Source organism: Rhinopithecus roxellana, chromosome 12 (assembly GCF_007565055.1).
Source record: "Rhinopithecus roxellana isolate Shanxi Qingling chromosome 12, ASM756505v1, whole genome shotgun sequence".
Classification (NCBI taxonomy): Eukaryota; Metazoa; Chordata; class Mammalia; order Primates; family Cercopithecidae; genus Rhinopithecus; species Rhinopithecus roxellana.
The window spans coordinates 7,397,823-7,417,443 of NC_044560.1; the positions used below are offsets into that span (position 1 = coordinate 7,397,823).

Here is a 19,621-nt window from a genome sequence, read left to right on the forward strand (position 1 = left end):
CTCCCTGGAACAGGCCCCTTAATTACACTTGATATGTGGCTGTTGAAACTGCAGTGCCTCGGGCCCAGTGATTTAAGGGGCAGGCAGGAAGTGGAAGTTACAGGTGTTAACAGAGCTGTATCAGGAGCTAGGAGAGCAGGGATCATAGCGTGAGGAGGCCATAGCTGCCCCTGAAGGAATGCTGCCCACAGGCACTCTTACGGAGAGAGAGGTGATCCCACTGCCTCAGGTACAGAAGGGGAGACTGAGGCCAAGATCACACTGCAATTTGGCTTGGCCTGAAACTCAGCAGCCCTGACTCTGCTGCCAACTTGCAGTGAATCCCTGGACTGAGTTTCTCCATCTGCATATGAGAAGCTCATGTGCTGTAGAGAAGCTCCCAAGTCAGGCAATCTGGGCTTGAAAACCGACTCTGGGGCGGAAGACTTCACTCACTCCCTAGGAGCAATAATCACAATAATTTTCATAACAAAAGCTAGTACTGATTGAGTGCTCACTGAGTGCCAAGCATTCTACTAAGTTCTTTAAGAGCTTTCTTTGGTTTAATTCTCACAACAGCTACTGAGGTGGTCATTCTTGTTATTCCCATTTTACAGAAGAGGAAACCGAGGCTCAGAGAAAAGAAGCAACTTGCCCAAGACCCCATGGCTTAGGGAGTGACCAAATGGAGCGCCCAAGCCTCTCTCTCTGAAGCCAGAGCTTGGCCTCTCTGCTCTGGGATGTAAGGTCCAGTTGGCCCTCAAGGAGTCCATGAATGGTGGGTGAGAGAGAAAAGGGCACAGGTTTCCAGAATTCCAACAGAAGAAAAATAGGGATGATGGGGGAGGACTAAGGTGCAAGCTAAGAGATGAGGAAGTTCCCATAAGGGAGTCTCCTCCAGAGGAGGGCGTCAGGAAGGCTTCATGGAGGAGGTGGCATGGAGCTGGGTCTAGCAGGCGGGTGGAGAGATAGGACAGGAGGTGCTGCAGGCAGAAGGAGCTCTGTAGGCAACAATCAGGGGCAGAAAAGCATGGCAAGAGGGGGGACCCCTGCATGGCAGGAACCTAAGGCATGAGAAGGAACAGGGAGTAACATATCATCACAACAGCACGCATCACAACAGCAATCACCACAACAGCAATCACCACAACAGCACTCACCACAACAACAACCACCACAACAGCAATCATCACAACAATCACCACAACAGCACTCACTACAACAATCACCACAACAACACTCACCACAAAAACAATCACAACAGTCACCACAATAGCACTCACCACAACAGCACTCACAACAATCACCACAACAGCAATCACCACAACAATCACCACAACAATCACCACAACAGCAATCACCACAACAATCACCACAACAGCACTCACCACAACAATCACAACAACAATCACCACAACAATCACCACAACAGCACTCACCACAACAACAATCACAACAGCAATCACCACAACAATCACCACAACAACAATCACCACAACAATCACAACAGCAATCATCACAACAGCACTCACCACAACAGCAATCACCACAACAACAATCACCACAACAGCACTCACCACAACAATCACCACAACAGTACTCACCACAACAGCACTCACCACAACAATCACCACAGCAATCACTACAACAGTAATCACCACAACAGCACTCACCACAACAAGTCACAACAACACTCACCACAACACTCACCACAACAGCAATCACCACAACAGCAATCACAACAACACTCACCACAACAATCACCACAGCAGCACTCACCACAACAACAATCACAACAACAATCACCACAACAGCACTCACCACAACAGCAATCACCACAACAATCACAACAGCACTCAATACAACAGCACTCACCACAACAATCACAACAGCAATCACCAGAACAATCACTACAAAAACAATCACCACAACAATCACAACAGCACTCACCACAACAATCACCACAGCAACAACCACCACAGCAGCACTCACCACAACAGCAATCACGACAACAATCACAATAGCACTCAATACAACAGCACTCACCACAACAATCACCACAACAGCAATCACCACAACTGCCCTCACCACAACAGCACTAACCACAGCTGACATTTTATTCATCACTTGGCAGGTGTCAGGTGTGGGTCTACATACTTTACATAGTGCTCACAAGAACCCTAGAAAGTAGATCTTATGATGACCCCATTTCACTGATGAGGAAACTGTAGCCAAGCGCATTGTGGCTCATTCCTATAATTCTAGCACTTTGGAAGGCCGATGTGGGATGATCTCTTGAGCCCAGAAGTTCAAGACCAGCTTGAACAACATAGGGAGACCCCATCTCTACCAAAAAAAAAAAAAAAAAAAAAGTAAACTAAATTTAAAAAATAACAAATCACATGAGGAAACTGAGGTACAGCAGGAATAAGTGACTTGCCACGGTCACCCAGCTGGTAGGTGTCAGAACCATGATACAATCATCAGCCCTGTCCATGAGCCCATGGAAGGTCCACTGCTGTGCCCAGTCCTGAGGAAGCAGGAAGTGGTGAGGAAAGGGCCATCTCTCCTCCAGGCTGCCACAGGCCCTGCTCACCCACTGTCCACTTGCCTTGGCTACAGGCAGAGAGGGAAGGAGAGACCCTGAATCCAGTGCCATCCATCCATCGGATATGGGGAGCCCATGGCCAGGATGCCTGAAGAGCCAGATGGGCCAGGGGATGCTCCCTGCAGCAGCCTGTGTGTGGGGAGCAGGAGTAAGTGTGGAGAGAGTATTTCCTAGGGAACAAAAATGCATTTGAGGTCCCAACACCTGGGTCATGGCAAGGCCAGAAGAAGAGGCCTCAGGTGCTGGGTCTCTGAGACACCCTCACTCTCAAGTCCTGCCACTCTGGTCAGAAGTTGAGTTCCTTTGTGAATGAGGGCTCGATCTGCCTCACCCTGCTCTTTACAAAGATGTAATCCAAGAGATATTCAATCAAGCAAATGGAGTTCAATGTTCATTGCAGAACCTGAGTGATGGGTGCATGAATGTTCATTATACAATTACTTGAACTTTTTGGTAGGTTTGGAAATTTGCATAGTACAATGTCAAGGAGAAAAAAGTGCATCCCCCTCCCAAAAAATGCCCTTCTCTCCAACTCCTCATCTCCCCTGGAAATTGCTTTATGAGGAGCAAGCGGCAAGAATGATTTACTTGCTCTCTGACTCACAAAATCAATCCTAAAATGCTGAAAGGACAGGAAAGACGGCGGCCACACTGCCCCCCGGGAAATTTCCTGCTTGAAGGAAGGCTCGGAGCCAGGCCGTGAGTGCGGTGGGAGCTAGGGGCAGGGAGATCGGCAGGAGTGGCCCAGTGGTGCTGCAGGTGGTCCAGAGGCTGGAAGTGGCTCAGAGCACTGAGCTGTGGAAACGCATGAGGCCTTCTTACCACTGCCAAATTTAGAGGACAGGTGGGCCCTTCGACACCGTGTTCTGCACCTCTAACTGTCTGGATGAGGAAACCGAGACCCAGGAAGGGGAAAATGATGGCCAAGTCACAGAGAAAGTCCATGGCAAAGCTGAGACAGAATCTTCAGCCCCCTGACTCTTGGTTAACACCTTTTCCCCAGACACAATAATAAACTAAAAAAGCCGTAACAACTAGAATTGCTCTTCTGCTCGCTAAGTGGCAGTACTTCATTCCCCACAAGCACCCTCGCATGAGACAGCCACCCATGCCATCTTCATTCTATGGGGGCGGGGGGTGGGTAGGGTGGGCAGGAAGCTGTCAATGGACTCAAGGACACACCGCTTCTAAGCAGAAGGGCTGTGACCTCGGAGCCAGGTTCCCCAGGCCCTAGGCCTTCAAGGCCAGGGTTAAGCTCTGTTCTAAGCCTCAGAAAGCCAAGGCCGGTGTTTGAAGGGACACAGTTTTCCTGGAAGGGACAGAGGTTTTGGACGCTGGGGGAAGATGAAGAGGGGTCTACCCACAGCCTCCAAGCCCAGCTTAGTGCTCTCCGCGGGGAGGACGAACAACAGCTCACAAGGAGCTGGTGCTCTGCCGCTGGCCAGTTCTTGAATGTGCCTTCCTACCTGCCTCCCCAAGCTTCCGTGGGCTTCCAGAGGCTTCTCTCATAAAGTTGCAAGTATGGTACCTGGTGAAATTGCCCATGTGTGTAATACTCACCTCTCGGATATATTGAAAACTTTCCCCAAATTGGCTAGCTTTGCTGCTATTTAAAACAGATTCATGTTACACCCCATAGATTTCATCTCTGCAGACACGGCACCTGTCGTGGGACTTAAACACATTCTCTCTATTGCCACATAAACTACAGAGCGGAGGCAGTTGCAGGCAGTGGCCACCCACAGGCTGCGGGGCAGGTTGCTTCCAGCCAGCAAAACTCCAGGTGCAGAGAGGGTCTGCATGGGCCTAGAGGCCTAGGGGGCCAATCAGAAAACTGGAGACATTGACAAGCAGCCAATCAAGGCATGAGTAGACAGTTGCACCGGTTGTGGGGAGTGGAGCTTTGGAGATTTGAAGTCCTTTGACCCCATCAGTGTATAGGGCCAGGGAGGCTCCAGAGGGTTCTCCCCTGTGCCCCTCTGCTGAGGCCTGGGGTAGCCTGGCTAAGGTTCTCCAGTTCCCCCAAGCCTTTATTTTTCTATCAGTAACCATCTTCACTCCTGTTTACTGAGCACCTACTATGAAGCAAGCCCTTAGTTCACATAATTGCACCATCAAGTGCAGTGACCCTCATTTAGACCCTCATTTATGACCCTCACTTACAGATGCACTAACTGAAGCTTACATAGATTAAAGCAGTGGTCCACATACTTGAACTTGCATTAGAATCTCAGAACTTGTTAAAGCTCAGGGTGGGGACTGCTGGACCCCACCACATCCCAGGTTGAGCAGGTCTGGAATGGGGATCAAGGATTTGCATTTCTAATAAGTTCCTAGATGATTCGGATGCTGGTGGTCCAGGGAACACACTTGGAGAACCACCAGGTTAAAGGACTAGTCTTGAAAATAGTGCTAGAATACAAATCTAGATCCAACACAAAACCTGTGGCCTGGGCTGCCCAACACCCCTTTCTTTACAGGTGTGTGGCATTTTATTTCTCCACCAGCAGTAGCCTCAGTTGGGTCTGCTCTGCCCAGCTTCAGTGATTCACTGCCTAGAAGGCTGCCTTCCCCGTCTGCAGCACCCCCCTTGTTCGCCCAGAGCAGCCAGCCAGAGCCTCCAGTTGGGGCTGTTAATTTTATCTTCTACCACTGCGAAAGCACAACAGCTGGCAGGGGAGGGGCAAGACAGGTGAGCGGGTGCTTCCAGGCACCTCCCTGCAGAGCGGAGGTGGTGTGGGTGGATGATGCCCGCAGCTACTGGGATCCTTCATGAACCCGCTCCACCCAAAATGGCCCCCATCTCAGATTCTGGCAATGACCTGGACCCTGGGTCCCCCCACCCCTCACCACTGCGCCAAGCACAGGAGCTCCCATGGCCGCTTTCAAGTTTGGGGGTGGGGTTAGATTCAGCTCTGCAGCTGCCACATAAAAGGGTCTATTGCAGCCCATATAAGCACAGACGCAGCGTTTATCTCTCCTGTCACTGATGGCGGCTCCACTTGGGGGCTTTTTGTTGTTGTTTTTCCTTGGCTGCTGTTACTACTCAGTTCAATATTTAATTTTCCCATAAACCAAAGAGTTGCACTTTTTTTCCCTCTCTCTTTTTCTTGCCGGGGACTCCCTCCCACTAGTGGGATCTGTCTCTTTGGGTCTCTGCTGGGAGAGAGGGGCTTAGGGTGGGGCTGGAGATTTCAGCCTTTCCAACTTGGGCAGGGATTGGAGGGGAGGATGCCTGGGCCCTTCCCCCCAATCTATTCACTCAGTCACTTGGAAAATATTTATTGAACAAATCCTGGTGTGCCAGGCTCTTGGTTGCAGCAATAGGTAAGAAGACTTCCCTGCCCTCATGGTGCTTACATTCTAGTGAGGGTGTTGGAGGAAAAGAGAAGTGTGTGAACCAATATGTGAAATAATTATACACTATGAGGTGCTCTGTGAAGAAAATATACGAAATGCTGGGGCCCAAAATAAAAGAGAACTTAGCTTAGATTGAGGAGTGACATTTGAGCTGAGGCTTCTTGAAAGTCCTGAAAGGGCTCAGCCAGGCTAAAAAGCTGAGTGAAGGACTTCAGGCAGAGGAAGCTGCAGATGCAAAGCCCCTGTGGCTGGAAAGAGCTAAGCGTGTTCATAGACCCAAAGAGAAAAATATCTCAGTGTGTCTGGAGCATGGTGATGGGAGGGTATTGGTCAAGGTGTAAGGTTGAAGAAGGGAGCAAGGTCCACAGCACTGCAGGGTCTTCTGGAATTTTCTTCCACAGACGGTCTATGTGCTTTCCTGTGCTGGGAGAAATGAAGAAAACAAACAGACATTGAAATTGAACCCCTATTGCGTGGCTGGGCAACACTAGTTCTGAGGCTAGGTGGAAGAAAGACAAAGCTCCAACTTCCAGGGAACACACACTCTAGTGGGGAGACAGACCTTGACCCAGAACAGAATAACAAGCAGCAAGGAGTATCACAAGCACAGGGTGCTCCAGGCACCCAGAGGACAGGCTCTAACCTTGTCTGGAAAAACCCAGGAAGGCTGCCTGGAGGAGGCACCATCTGAGGCCAGCCTTAGAGGATGAGGTGGAGTTAAGCAGCAGAAGGCCCAGTGTGTGCAGGGCACAGAGGAGATGAATAAAGTGAAGAGGGAACCATAGGCAACTCAGCACTGCTGAAGCAGGGAGGGCTTCCCAGAGGAGGTGCTCTTTTGAGCAGGTTCTTGAAGGAGCAGAGAAAGAGACTAGTGGAGATGATGGGGAAGAAACTAAGATGTGTGGAACCAAAAGAAAAAGAAAAGAAAGAAATTAAAGTAGGGAACATGGAGGGACATTTATATTCATGGACACTTTTATATTAAGAAGGTGATTTTCTTCTTTTGTGAAATATGGTGTAATGACTAAGAGCTGATTGAAAAGGAAGGCAGTCAATAGAGCAGGCATGCTGAGAGGAAAGAATGGATTTTTTGCAAACAATATAATTTTGAACTTGTTTCTCCCCTCCCCAATCCCTCCCCCAAACCTAATTGATTACCACCCCATGATGAATGACACTGGGAGCCAGAGTGTGCTAAGCACCTTCGTAGAGTGGTACCCAAGGAGCTGGAGAGATTTTCCCTTCCTCAAGACAATGGTTACTCCTGGGAGGGAAAGAAATTCCCCTATACATTGTTCTCAGCCAAGAGAGGGGCGTGGGCCATTGGAGAGGTAATATAATTAAAGCTTTCCTGTTTACTCAGCACTTTGCTATCCTTACAGAAGGTTTATGTTTATTTTTCCATTTGCTTCTCCTCTCAAAAACCCTGGAAGCTGAGAGGCTGGCAGGGTATGTCTTATTGAACTCATTTGATAGATGGGAAGACTGACGACCAGAGGCATCAACTGATTTGCCCAAAGTTCTACGGGATGTTGGGAGCAGAGCCTGGGCTAGAACTTTGGTCTGACTGTATTAGAGTCAGCACCCTCAGAGAAGTGGGAGTTAACCTCATGAAAGATAATTTAACTCTAGTACTCACAGTTTGACACAGGCGTGGGGCGGATTTCCCTCTCCAATAATTCTGGGATTTATATCAGATCAGGTTTGTGTTCCCAAATTTCAAAGGCCACGGGATGATTTACAGAGCCAAGAGGAGCTGCCGCATTGTCTCCAAAGTGAGTTATGATGACCGAAATAAAGTTCTGCTTTCAAGATAAAGACAGGCAATAGTTCAGAGTTAATTTCATAAAACCGATCATCCGACCATTACCTCCCTGTGTCGATGTTAACTGTTGAGTCTAAAATAACTTCAACTCCTGCCTCCCTTGGTGGCCATGGAATAGGAGTGATGGAGGTTGGCTGTGACATGCAGCTGTGTCAGATGGGAAGCCACTTTTCTCTTTCCTGATGCTAGAAAAAATTATTCATGGAAACTTCTAGCAGCAATTCTCTCCTCTTAAGGCAATGTGAAAAAATAAACTAGAAAGTCAACTGGTTTGGTTGGGGGTGGGGGCAGGGATCAGTGGATTCCAGGGAGTTTTATGGTGGTGCCCTGGTTGATCATCATAGTGGACTTATAGAATAGGGTCGGCCTTTCCTACTGCCCAGGTCTGGTGTTATGCAAATGGAATAATGTGTCTGGAAGTGGTTTGTAAATTATGAAGCTCTGCCCATGTCAAGATTTTTTTTTTTTTGGGGGGGGGGGATGGAGTTTCACTCTTGTTGCCTAGGCTGCAGTGCAATGGCGCAATTTCGGTTCACCGCAACCTTCGCCTTCCAGGTTCAAGTGATTCTCCTGCCTCAGCCCCCTGAGTAGCTGGGATTACAAGCATGCACCACCACACCCGGCTAATTGCGTATTTTTAGTAGAGACACGGTTTCTCCATATTGGCTAGGCTGGTCTTGAACTCCCGACCGCAGGTGATCCGCTTGCCTCGGCCTCCCAAAGTCCTGGAATTATGGGCATGAGCCCCTGCACCTGGCCTAGATTCTTACTATTACTACTACAACTACGACTACTGTTTATTCTTCCCCAAGCAAAATATGCCTGCTTGGTGTCTCTTCGCCTTAGAAGGGTCATTTCAGATGAATGGTGCTGATGAGTGTGATGGGTGTGTTTACTCTCCCACCCCCCCCCACACACACCCCAGAGAGCATTGCACTGTCACAGGCATTTCAGAAAACACAGCCTCAAAAGCCACAAAAATGAGGCACTGATGGTGGGAGCACTGGACATCATTGTCTAAAGGTGATAACAGAAGAGTGGGAGGGAGATTGGTGAGCCAGGGGTCTTCGTTGATGAGTCTTTGCATCTCCTGTGAATACAGTAGAACACAGGCAGGTGGCCTCACCTTACACTGCTCATTCTGTTACCTGAATTTCTACTTGGGATTATTCTTGTCCAGGAAGTCATGTAGAGTTGATATCTGTGTTCACAGCTGATCTTCCACCTTTGATTGAACACGTCCTGGGGCATGGGATCTAGCCCAGGTGTAGGGCACATTAAAAGCTGCTGGCTTTTGATCTTGGTTGGCCAGAGACTGTAACAGGGATAGGAATGGTGATGAGGATGGAGATGGCATTGGGGTTGGGGATGGGATGGAAACAGAAAGGAGAATTGAGTTGGAGATGGGGATAGAGATGTGGTAGAGATAAGTGTGGGGACAGGAATAGAAGTGGTGATAGGAATGGAAGTGGGGATAGAGATGGGGGAGAAGATGGAGGTGAAGTTGGTCATGAGATGGAGACAGAAATGAGAGAATAGGGGATGGCGACTGAGGATGGGGAGGGATGGAAATGGAGCTGAATGTGAGGATAGAGACAGAGATGAGAATGGAGATGGAGTGGAGGTGGGGATAGAAATGGGAATGGAGATGAGGATGGGGAAGGGGATATGGATGGGAATGGGATGGAGATAGAGACACAGATGGAGATGGGCATAGGGTAAAGATAAGAATAGAGAAGGAGATTGAGATTGAGATGGGGCAGGAGATTAAGATGGGGATGGGGAAAAAGATGGGGGAGGAGATGGAGATGGGAAGGAGGCTGGGGATGGGGCAGTTATGGGAATGGAGATGAAGATGGGTTTGGAATGGTGATAAAGATAAGGAAGGAGATGGAGTTGGAGATGAAGATGGAGTGAGGATAAGGGTGGAAATGGAGATAAAGATAAGGAAGGAGATGAAGATGGAGACGGGGATGGGGATGTGGATGAAATGGGGAAAGGGATTGGGATGAGGATGAGGGTAGGAATGGTGATGGGGATGGGAACGGAGATGGGGAATGAGTCGGGGATGGGGATGGGAATGGAAATGGGGGATGAGGTGGGGATGGGGATGGGAATGAGGTGGAGGAGGAGATGGAGAAGGGGAGTAGGGTGGGAATACGAGTGTAATAGGGGAAGCCTAAGTGAAGGAAGGCTGTAGACTCTGAGGCTCTGAAACTGGCTTTTATTGGGCTATGTGGGTAGGAATGCCATACTTGGTCAAGAGAAGGGAAAGAGAAAAGAAGAGGGAGATGCTAATAGTGACGTGCAGGGTGAAGCATCTGTCAGCAGCCAGGAACTCCTGGATGGAGATGGCTCCCTGACTGCCGGCACTCAGAGCCATCCACCAGGAGACAGGAGGTGAGATGCAGAGTGACATTTTCCTAGGACTCACTGACTGGGGAGTATATTGATGGGGAGGGTGTGGGAAGCCTGAGGTGTCCACGCTGATATTAACAGCTCTGCTATGTCATCGTCCATACAACTGAAATCTGTTATTGTCTTACGAGCTTGATTAACTATACATATTGCTAACACCTGCTCAGAAATATAACGAGGGATGGGAACACAGCTCCAATCAGGGTCTGTGTGGGTGGTGCGCGTGACTCAGGTGCAGATCTCCTGTGTGTGTGTGTGAATGCTTGGGGGGGTGGGGAGCGTAAGCACCATGCTATGCAAAGAACCCTAGCCAGGATTTGGAAGGCTAGGGGCCATTCCAGGCTCTGCCACTGACTTAGGGTATGATTGTAGCCAAACCTGTGTCTCTCTCTGATCTCAGTTTGCTTACTTATAAAATGGAAAGTCTAGACCAGAGTTGTTCAAGAGAAGCATAATGTAAACTACATATGTCACTGTAAGTTTTCTAATAACCATATTAAGATAAGTTTAAAAAAGAAAAGGTGAAATTAATTCTAGTAATATATTTATTAAACCCAATATATCCAAAATATCATCATGTCAACATGTTACACTTACAATATATCTTACACTCTTCTTAAAAACTAAGACTTCAGTTTTATACTTACAGCACAAGTGAACTTGAACAAACCACATTTCAGGTGCTCCCCAGCTGCATGTGTGAGTGGCTGCTCTATGGGACAGCCCAAATCTAGGGCATTTTCTGATCTCCTCACTAAACTGTGAATGCCCCAAAGGTACGACCATGTTTTATTCTCCCAGTCCTTAGCAAGGAGGCTCAAATAAGAATGTTAGTAAATCACACTGACAATAAGCACAGCTAATATGTAATTGGGTGCACTTTCAAAACACTTTGCAGGCACTACATTACTGAATCTTCACAAATACCTTATAATTCCGTTTTTCAGATCAGGAAACCAGGTTCAGAGAGGTTAAGTAACTTGCCCAAGGTCACACAGCTAGTAAGTGGTACAGCTAATCTTTGAAATTTGGCTAGTCTGATCTACAGCCCACCTCCTTAGCCATTGTCCTATACTACCTCCCTTATTTATAGTCTTACAAATAATTAAAATTGCTACCCTGCATTGCCAGTAAATTACACGTGCCATCACATTTACTCTTCAAAGCAAACCTCTCAGAAGCCAGGCACAGTGGCTCACACCTGTAATCCTAACACTTTGGGAGGCTAAATTGGGAGGATCACTTGAGGCCAGGAATTCAAGACCAGCTTGAACAACATAACAAGACCCTAGCTCTACAAAACATAAAAAGAAAAAAACTAAAAACAAACAAACAAAACAAAAAAACAGGAGTGGTGGCACACACCTGGGGTCCCAGCTACTTGAGAGGCTGAGGCAGGACAATTGATCACTTGAGCCCAGGAGGTCAAGGCTGCTGTGAGCCATGATTGTGCCACTTCATTCCAGCCTGGGTAACAGAGTGAGACCCTGCCAAAAAGAAGGAAGGCAGGAAGGCAGGAAGGCAGGAAGGCAGGAAGGCAGGAAGAAAGAAAGGAAGGAAGGAAGGAAGGAAGGAAGGAAGGAAGGAAGGAAGGAAGGAAGGAAGGAAGGAAGGAAGGAGAGAGAGAAAGAGAGAAAAGAGAGAGAGAGGGAGGGAGGGAGGGAGGGAAGAAGGAAAGAGAAAAAGAGAAAGAAAGAAAAGAAAAGAAAGAAAAGAAAGAAAGGAAGGAAGGAAGGAAGGAAGGAGGGAAGGAGGGAGGGAGGGAGGAAGGAAGGAGGGAGGGAGGGAGGAAGGAAGGAAGGAAAGAAAGAGAAAGAAAAGAAAGAGAAAGAAAGAAAGAAAAGACAGAGAGAGAAAGAGAAAGAAAAACAAAAGAGGGAGGGAAGAAAGAAGGAAAGAGAGAAGAAAGAGAGAGAAAGAAAGAGAAAGAAAGAAAGAAAAAAAAGAAAAAGAAAGAAAGAAAGAGAAAAGCAATACTCTCCTCTCAAGAAGGTTCTAGGTGTCTGATCTCTGTTTGCTCCGTGAAGGTAAGAAAGAATGAATGATTTTAAAGGAGCCACCTGCCTGGTTCTGAGCCTCTAGGATTCTTGGAGGGTATCCTGATACCTACTCACCTGCCATCACCAGCCACGCCAGAATTTTACGCTAAGCTCTAACTGCAGAGGTCACTGATCTTTAGGGTAACTGAGTAACTGGAGCCACCCACAGCATCTGTTCCTGATGGAATTGGATTATAAGGCATCCATGGAAGGTAGGTGAATGTTCCTGGTAGTTCAAATGTGTACTTACATCTAAAGGCACCAATAGATACAAGCTCACTTTTTCTTCCCAAAGGTTGAGGTGGCTCAGCTTCATGTCAGAGGCTGGGCTCTGGAGTCAGACGGTCTGAGTTCAAATCCTGGCTCTTCCTCATACTGGCACTGTGAGCCTGAGCAAGTTGCTTCACCTCTTAAGTTTCCCCATCTGTAAAATGGGAATAAATAAACCCAGCTCATAGACTGATGGTGAAGACGGAAATAATGCACACACGTTAAGAACTCAGAACAGGTCCCGATTCCTAAGTGTTAGCCATTGTGGATTCTTGTGTGGGATCCAGGTTTTCAGTCGAGTTTTGGAAAAGTTAGATTGCAGAATCTGCAATTTCTAGGTAATTGACGTGTTCTGGTGTATTTTCCTCTTCTCGGAATTCCTATCCCGCTTACCATCTGTTTTATGCGATCTTACGCTTAATTACAATTCTCCATCTATTGTTCTCCCATTGTCTTCTGTGTGCTCTGCTTCTCTTGCCAACAGCATGAGTTGGCTCCCTGAATGAATGAATGACTCATACCTGATTTCATTTCACTAGGCCTTGAAATAGAGTTGCCTGAGTGTCTGTCGCCCCCACCTGACTGTGAACTTTGCAATGCTTTACCTGTTTCATCATTGGGCACCTCCTGGCAGCACCTGGCATCATTCCCAGCACCTAGTAGGTGTCAGGAAATGTTTGTCGAATTTAATTAAACTTAACTGGAGTGAAAACCCCCTGCAGGAAGGAAAGGCCCATACCTCTTTATTTTCTCTGCTTCCCTCCCTGCGCATGGCCCAAGGCTGGGTAAGTCAGAATTGACAGATTTTCCCAAGCGAGGCTCTAAGATTCTGGCTCCTGTCCTGCTGATTATGAGGTGCTTAGGGAAATAATATCAGAAATCACAATAATAGCAAATTCCTACCATATGCTAAGCCTTTCATATGTATTAACTGGTTTTGTCCTGCAAAAATGTCTGCCAAGTATTAATGTTATTCCCATTTAGCAAACTGGGGGACTGAGGCTCACAGTTTTGGTGACCTGCCCAAGCACATGGAGGTGGTAGTGACTGAGCTGGATTCAGACCCAAGTGTGCCTGATGGCCCAGTCCCTACCCCTTGCGATGCCCCATAGTGTCTGGGAGCAAGGGTTTTGACAAACCAGCCAGAGGCAGTGGGTGAGGAGAGAAGAGAGGTTGAGTGGGTGGGAGGGGTGGCCAACAAAAACAAACCAACTTCCAGAAAGGAAGGAAGGAAAGACTCCTGGCCACAAATAACTGTCCAGATGCCCCCATCCGAGTGTATGGTACCATCTTCCCTAGCTGAAATTCCCGCTCTGTTTTCAGTCTCTTCCAAATGCAAGCCAGACGATATCACTGCTCTCACTGATAACTTTCAGTGGCTCCCCATTGCTCTCAGAATAAAGAAGAAAAACCCGTAACCCATGCTTTAAAGATGAATCAGCCCTCTGGGGGCTAGGGCAGAAGAAGGAGGGAAAAAGCCCCAAAGTGTAGCAGTTGCTGTTTTTTGTGATGTGAAAATACTCACTGTGACAAGTTACAAATGGTTAACTGCTGCTTCACAGAAATCCTGAAAATGTCACAACCTGTTCCAGCATGCCAGTTCAAGTTATAATCCCCCTGACAGCATGCCACATGCTCTGTGCCCTGCCCATATGCCCAGCCCCGCTGGGCACCACATTCCCCCTGGCCTGCCCCGCTCTCTCCTGGCCAACCTACTGCCGGGCCCTGGCACAAAAGTAAGCCAGGCATGGCGGCACACACCTGTGGTCCCAGCTACTCTAGAGGCTGGGAATCTCAGGGTTTGTTAAAACTCAAGGTGTTAAAACTCAAAGTTCCTTCTACCTGCCATGCTATCTCCCACCCACTCTTGTGACCTCAGATCACAGCAGCAATGTGGCTGCTTCAGCAGCGTCTGCCTGGAACTCCCAGGCTCGGGCAGAGTCCCCTCAACACACCGTGATTCCTCCGGGGATCTGATGCACTTCACGCTTTGATCTGTGCCATCTCTTGATTCCTGTCTGTCTACTGCACTAAGCTGTAAGCTCCAGGAGGACAGGGCTCTTGTCTATATTCCCAGCAAGGACGTCTTCCTCACTGTAATGGATACCAATGGCACCCCCTGGAGTTCGACAACACCTGCCCTCCCCCACCCCCGGCACCCAACATGGACCTGGGCCATCTTAGGTCATTCGTGAACTCTTCCTGAATCTTCCAGTTGAGTCTTTGTCTTCCTGTGCTTCCTTTTGGCGCAGCTCCTCCCACCTCCATTGAAGTGGTGGCCGCTGACACACCAGCCCCCTTCAGCCGCTACCAAGCCCAGAACTTCACGCTAGTCTGCATCGTGTCTGGAGGAAAACCAGCACCCATGGTGAGTACCCCTGGGGCGCCCAGCTCCTTCCCATCTGCCGAACCACCCTGCTTCGGGGCTGGTCCAGCTGTAGGTGTCTCCACTGTGCCTGGAGAGGGAGTGGTTGGCCAGGGCTGACTCTGTCCCCGTCTGCCTTTGTCCGATCCCGTTTACCCATCGGATCGGCCCAGGCATCCATGTGCCCCTGTTGCTCCCCATCTCCCCATGCTGAGAACCCCCACTCCTCCTGGAGGCAGAGTCCTAGAACTTCACAGCAGGAGTGGCCTTCCGGGGAGCCCAGGATCCAGCATGCCACCCCCAGTTATTGAGTCCAACGGAGACAAATGAAAGGGGGCCCCGAGAGGGAAAGGGGCTTGTCCCAAGTCACCGTGGCACTCCTGACAGAGCTGGGTCTCAAGTCTGTGTCTCTAGCTCCAGTTTCACTGGCCTTTCCAGAAGCCCACGTGATCATCGGGAATCCCATCTGAAAGAAGGAGGGAGAGGATGGAAGGAGAGAAGGAAAGGAGAGAAGGAAGGGAGGGAAGAAAGAGGAAATTCCTTTTAGACCAACTTATTAGACCCAGCGTAGCTTCTTAGATATTTGTCAGTGCAGTTCATGAGATTTTTCATGACCTCTTGAAGGAGGTCGGGTAGGAGGTGCAGCATCTGGAGAGCTGGGGTCCCAGCCATGCTGTACTCACCGAACAACGGTGAGCAGGAAATCCCCCCTCCCCACCTCTGCCTCTGTTTCTGCAACGAAGTTGAGGGGGCTGGACAATATTCGTTTTTCAGCTTTTTTAGAAGCACAAGGGCCCTTCTGGTCTAAATGGTGTACAGGGAAACCTCATATGTATGACATTTAAAAGTGAAGAGAGGCCAAGTCACTCTCATTGACACCTGAAGCACCACTTTAGAACCTGTAGGGTTCCATGAAGCCCGTTTGGAGAATCTTCCAGCTACGTACCCTTTCAGTTTTGACATTTTATAATATTTTGTGTCTTGATCCTATGAGTTCCATACAGTACTAGGATTTAGCAAGGTGTGGAGCTAGAGCAATGGGTATGTAGGGTTATAGTTCAAGATAGGAGCCAAATGGCTCCCCTCATTCCAGACCCAACTGTCTCCCAGGCATGGTCCAATGGTGTGGCTTTGGGAATCTAGGCCAGCCCTGCCTTGGGAACTGGTGCAGGGTGGTAAATGGGTATGTAGAGGCCCAGGACAGGGCAGTAAGCAGGTGCACAGAGACACAGGTGAGGCAGCAGGCAGGGGCACAGGGATGCAGAGACACAGGTGGGGCAGTGGGCAGGGGCACAGGGACACAGGTGGAGTGGTGGGCAGGGGAGTAGAGACACAGGTGGGGCAGTGGGCAGAGGTGCAGAGGCACAGGTGGGACAGTGGGCAGGGGCACAGAGACACAGGTGGGGCAGTGGGCAGCGGTGCAGAGACACAGGTAGGATTGTGGGCAGAGGAGTAGAGACACAGGTGGTGCAGTGGGCAGAGGTGCAGAGGCACAGGTGGGGCAGTGGGCAGGGGCACAGAGACACAGGTGGGGCAGTGGGCAAGGGTGTAGAGACACAGGTGGGGCAGTGGACAAGGGTGTAGAGACACAGGTGGGGTGGTGGGCAGGGGAACAGAGACAAGCCTCAGTCCCTAGGAAGTGGACCAAAAAGGTAGCTTCAAAGCCAGTTGCTGAAAGCAGGACATGACCCCAGATTTTCTCCTTTGGAGGCCCTAAAGAGGTCCAGTCTCCCTAAAATCAGGAAAGCTGTTTTTTTTCTCACAAACAGAAAGTCCTTTCCTGAAAGGCACAAAGAAAGGCTTTTCACAGCCCAGGGGCTGCAGGAAGACCCCCCTCCTACCCATCCTGTCTGCCTGCCCTGACATTTGAGACATGGCAATAAAACATTCAGATATAAACATGCAAAAGAACCTCATCTCCCCAAATCCCAGGCATCTTATGTTTGCCTGAGACATCAGAACTTTAAAGAAATTCTTTGATATAAATTACAAACCTGCATTTAAAGCACTTTTCAAAAAGAAAAAGGAAAAGAAGAAAATAAATGGGGAAAAAAAAACCCAACGCAGGCTATCATGTGCATAAGAGACTCTTCATTGGCGTTACAAACTCTAACAAAAATCCCACATTTCATACTCCCCATCCCCTCCCACCTCCTTCACCCCGCTGCAGTCCCTCCCCCTACACACTTTCCTTCCGCTCCCCCATCTGTGTCCCAGAGAGCTGCATCCCACTTTTCCCTCTCCTGGCCCCCTATCAGTTTATTTATCTGATTTATTAAAAATACATCTAATCCCCACAGGCCTCTGGGCACATGTACCGAAATAAAAAGACAGCAAATTAAATTAAATACCGCCTCCCAAAACTTGAGCTCCCATTAGCAGAGAAAGCGAGGAGATGTTTGCTCTCACCTCCTCCCCACACCTAGCTTCCTCCCACACATGCACCTGTTTTCTGCCTTCCAACTCCAAAATACACATGCACACAGACTCTTTCTTTCCTCGTCCTCTCCCAACTTCTCAATCTCTGGTGCCTTCCATTTTTTCCTCATCCCCATGCCCTCCCCGAGTGGTGCCCTTGGACCCCAGGTGGCCGCCATGGTGTAGGCCAAGGTCCCCATTTCCCACGTGGTTCCACTGACACATCCAACAGCCCCATGAAGCAGGTGTCTTATTCTTCTCTTGACAAGTGAGGAAACTGAGGCTCAAAAAACCTCACCAGTTGGTAAATGATGGGATTGGGCTAAGCCTCTGCCCCAAGGGCCTGCATGTGTTCCCATTATACCACACTGGCTCATAGTTCTTGGCGGTGTTGGAGGGAAAGGAGTGGGGTGTGGGCGACTGTCTAGGCTGCTATGCTCTGGAAGAACTGGCATCCTGTGCCCAGTTCATCGGAGAGCCCACTGGGAGGTTGAAGTTAGTAGCACAAAATCTTTTTACACACCCTCCTTGCAATGGCAGGTTTATTTCAAAAGAGATGGGGAACCAATCGACGCAGTACCCCTATCAGAGCCACCAGCTGCAAGCTCCGGCCCCCTCCAGGACAGCAGGCCCTTCCGCAGCCTTCTGCACCGTGACCTGGATGACACCAAGATGCAGAAGTCACTGTCCCTCCTGGACGCCGAGAATCGGGGTGGGCGACCCTACACGGAGCGCCCCTCCCGTGGCCTGACCCCAGATCCCAACATCCTCCTCCAGCCAACCACAGAGAACATACCAGAGACGGTCGTGAGCCGTGAGTTCCCCCGCTGGGTCCACAGTGCCGAGCCCACCTACTTCCTGCACCACAGCCGCACCCCGAGCAGCGACGGCACTGTGGAAGTACGCGCCCTGCTCACCTGGACCCTCAACCCACAGATTGACAACGAGGCCCTCTTCAGCTGCGAGGTCAAGCACCCGGCACTGTCGATGCCCATGCAGGCAGAGGTCACGCTGGGTAAGGTTTGGTGGGGGCTCTTCTGTAGAGCCCTTGCAAACCTGGGTGTGGTGAGAGCCTTGGAATAGGGTTCCCAGGCTGAGGACACCTATGGAGAGGGGGAGGAGATGGAGCAAACTGGAGTCAGGATGAGCGCAAAGGGTAGAGTCAGGGTTCTTAGGGGGGGTTGCTGAGCTGGATTGGAGAAGATTCTTGGTCATATGTGGGGAGGTACCCACAGGCCAAGGTAGTTTGCTGGGTTGAGCTAAGAACATGAGAGATCAGAGGAGTTTGCTAGACAGGGTCAGGGACACAGGAGATCAGGGGAGGTCAGAAGAATTGCTTCAGAGCCAGTTTAATTTGATATAAATTACAAACCATTTAAAGCACTTTTCAATTAGGATTAGGTCAGGAACATGAGCGGTCTGGGAGGTCTTCTGGAAGGATCAGAAACAAGAGACTGAGGAGATTTGCTGGGTTGGGTCAGGAACACGAGAAGCTGGAGAAGAGCAAGGGAGTTGCTGGGCTGGGTCAGCAACATAAGAGGTCAGGGAGTTTGCACAGCCCAGATAAAAAAGATGGAAAGTCAGAAAAATTTGCTGGATTGGTGTTAAAAACAGGGGAGGTTTTCTAGGTCAAAAATGGAACCAGGAAGTTTGCTGGGTAAATAAAGAATACACAAGAGTCAGGTTTCTTCAGGAAGGGTTGCTGAGTCAAGTCAGAAGCACGGAAGGTCAGTGTGAAGACCAGGGGAGGCCAAGATTTTTCGAGTCAGCCTCAGGAGCACAAGAGATCAGGGGATGTTTGTCGGGTCAAGGAGAGGAACCTCGAGGTCATGGCCTGCTCAGAGAAGTTTTCTATATCACAGGTGGGGACAAGGGAGGTGACAGGGAGATTTTCTGGATTGCATATGAGCCCAGTGAGCTCAGAGGACAGTTGCTGCATAAGGGTTTCGAACCTGGGAGGTGGCAGGCTTGCTGGATCAGGTTTTGGAATTTTGAAAATCATAGGACGCTTTGGCAGGTTGGGGTCAGGAACACATAGGACATGGAAGATGTCGCTCTGGCTTACACTTTTAAGTACAATGAAATCCCTGTCATCTGTGGGTATGTGGGAGGCAGGCAAAGAGGACACTGGGTGCCCAGAGCCAGCTCAGCCCAAGAGCCCAATCCCTGTCCATGATCTGCTCCTCTCCCCACAGAGCACCAACCCAGGGATCCCCAAAGCACAAAAGAACTCACTCCCTTCCCCTTATACTTCTCCTACCCACTGACTCAGGACAGGGAAGGGGGAGATGTGGAATCTTCACTGCTGGGAATATACAAGACTCCGGTTGTTTGTATGG

The 19,621-nt window shown here is 49.3% G+C and overlaps 1 protein-coding gene across 1 annotated transcript in view; it reads left to right on the forward strand.

The window, feature by feature from the left end:
* Positions 1 to 19,621, forward strand: part of IGSF21 (immunoglobin superfamily member 21) — a 269,151-nt gene that overhangs the window by 237,835 nt on the left and 11,695 nt on the right. Inside the window, exons 5-6 of the mRNA XM_030912584.1 lie at positions 14,752 to 14,867; positions 17,823 to 18,297. Coding sequence (XP_030768444.1) covers positions 14,752 to 14,867; positions 17,823 to 18,297 — 591 coding nt within the window. The remainder of the gene's footprint in view (positions 1 to 14,751; positions 14,868 to 17,822; positions 18,298 to 19,621) is intronic.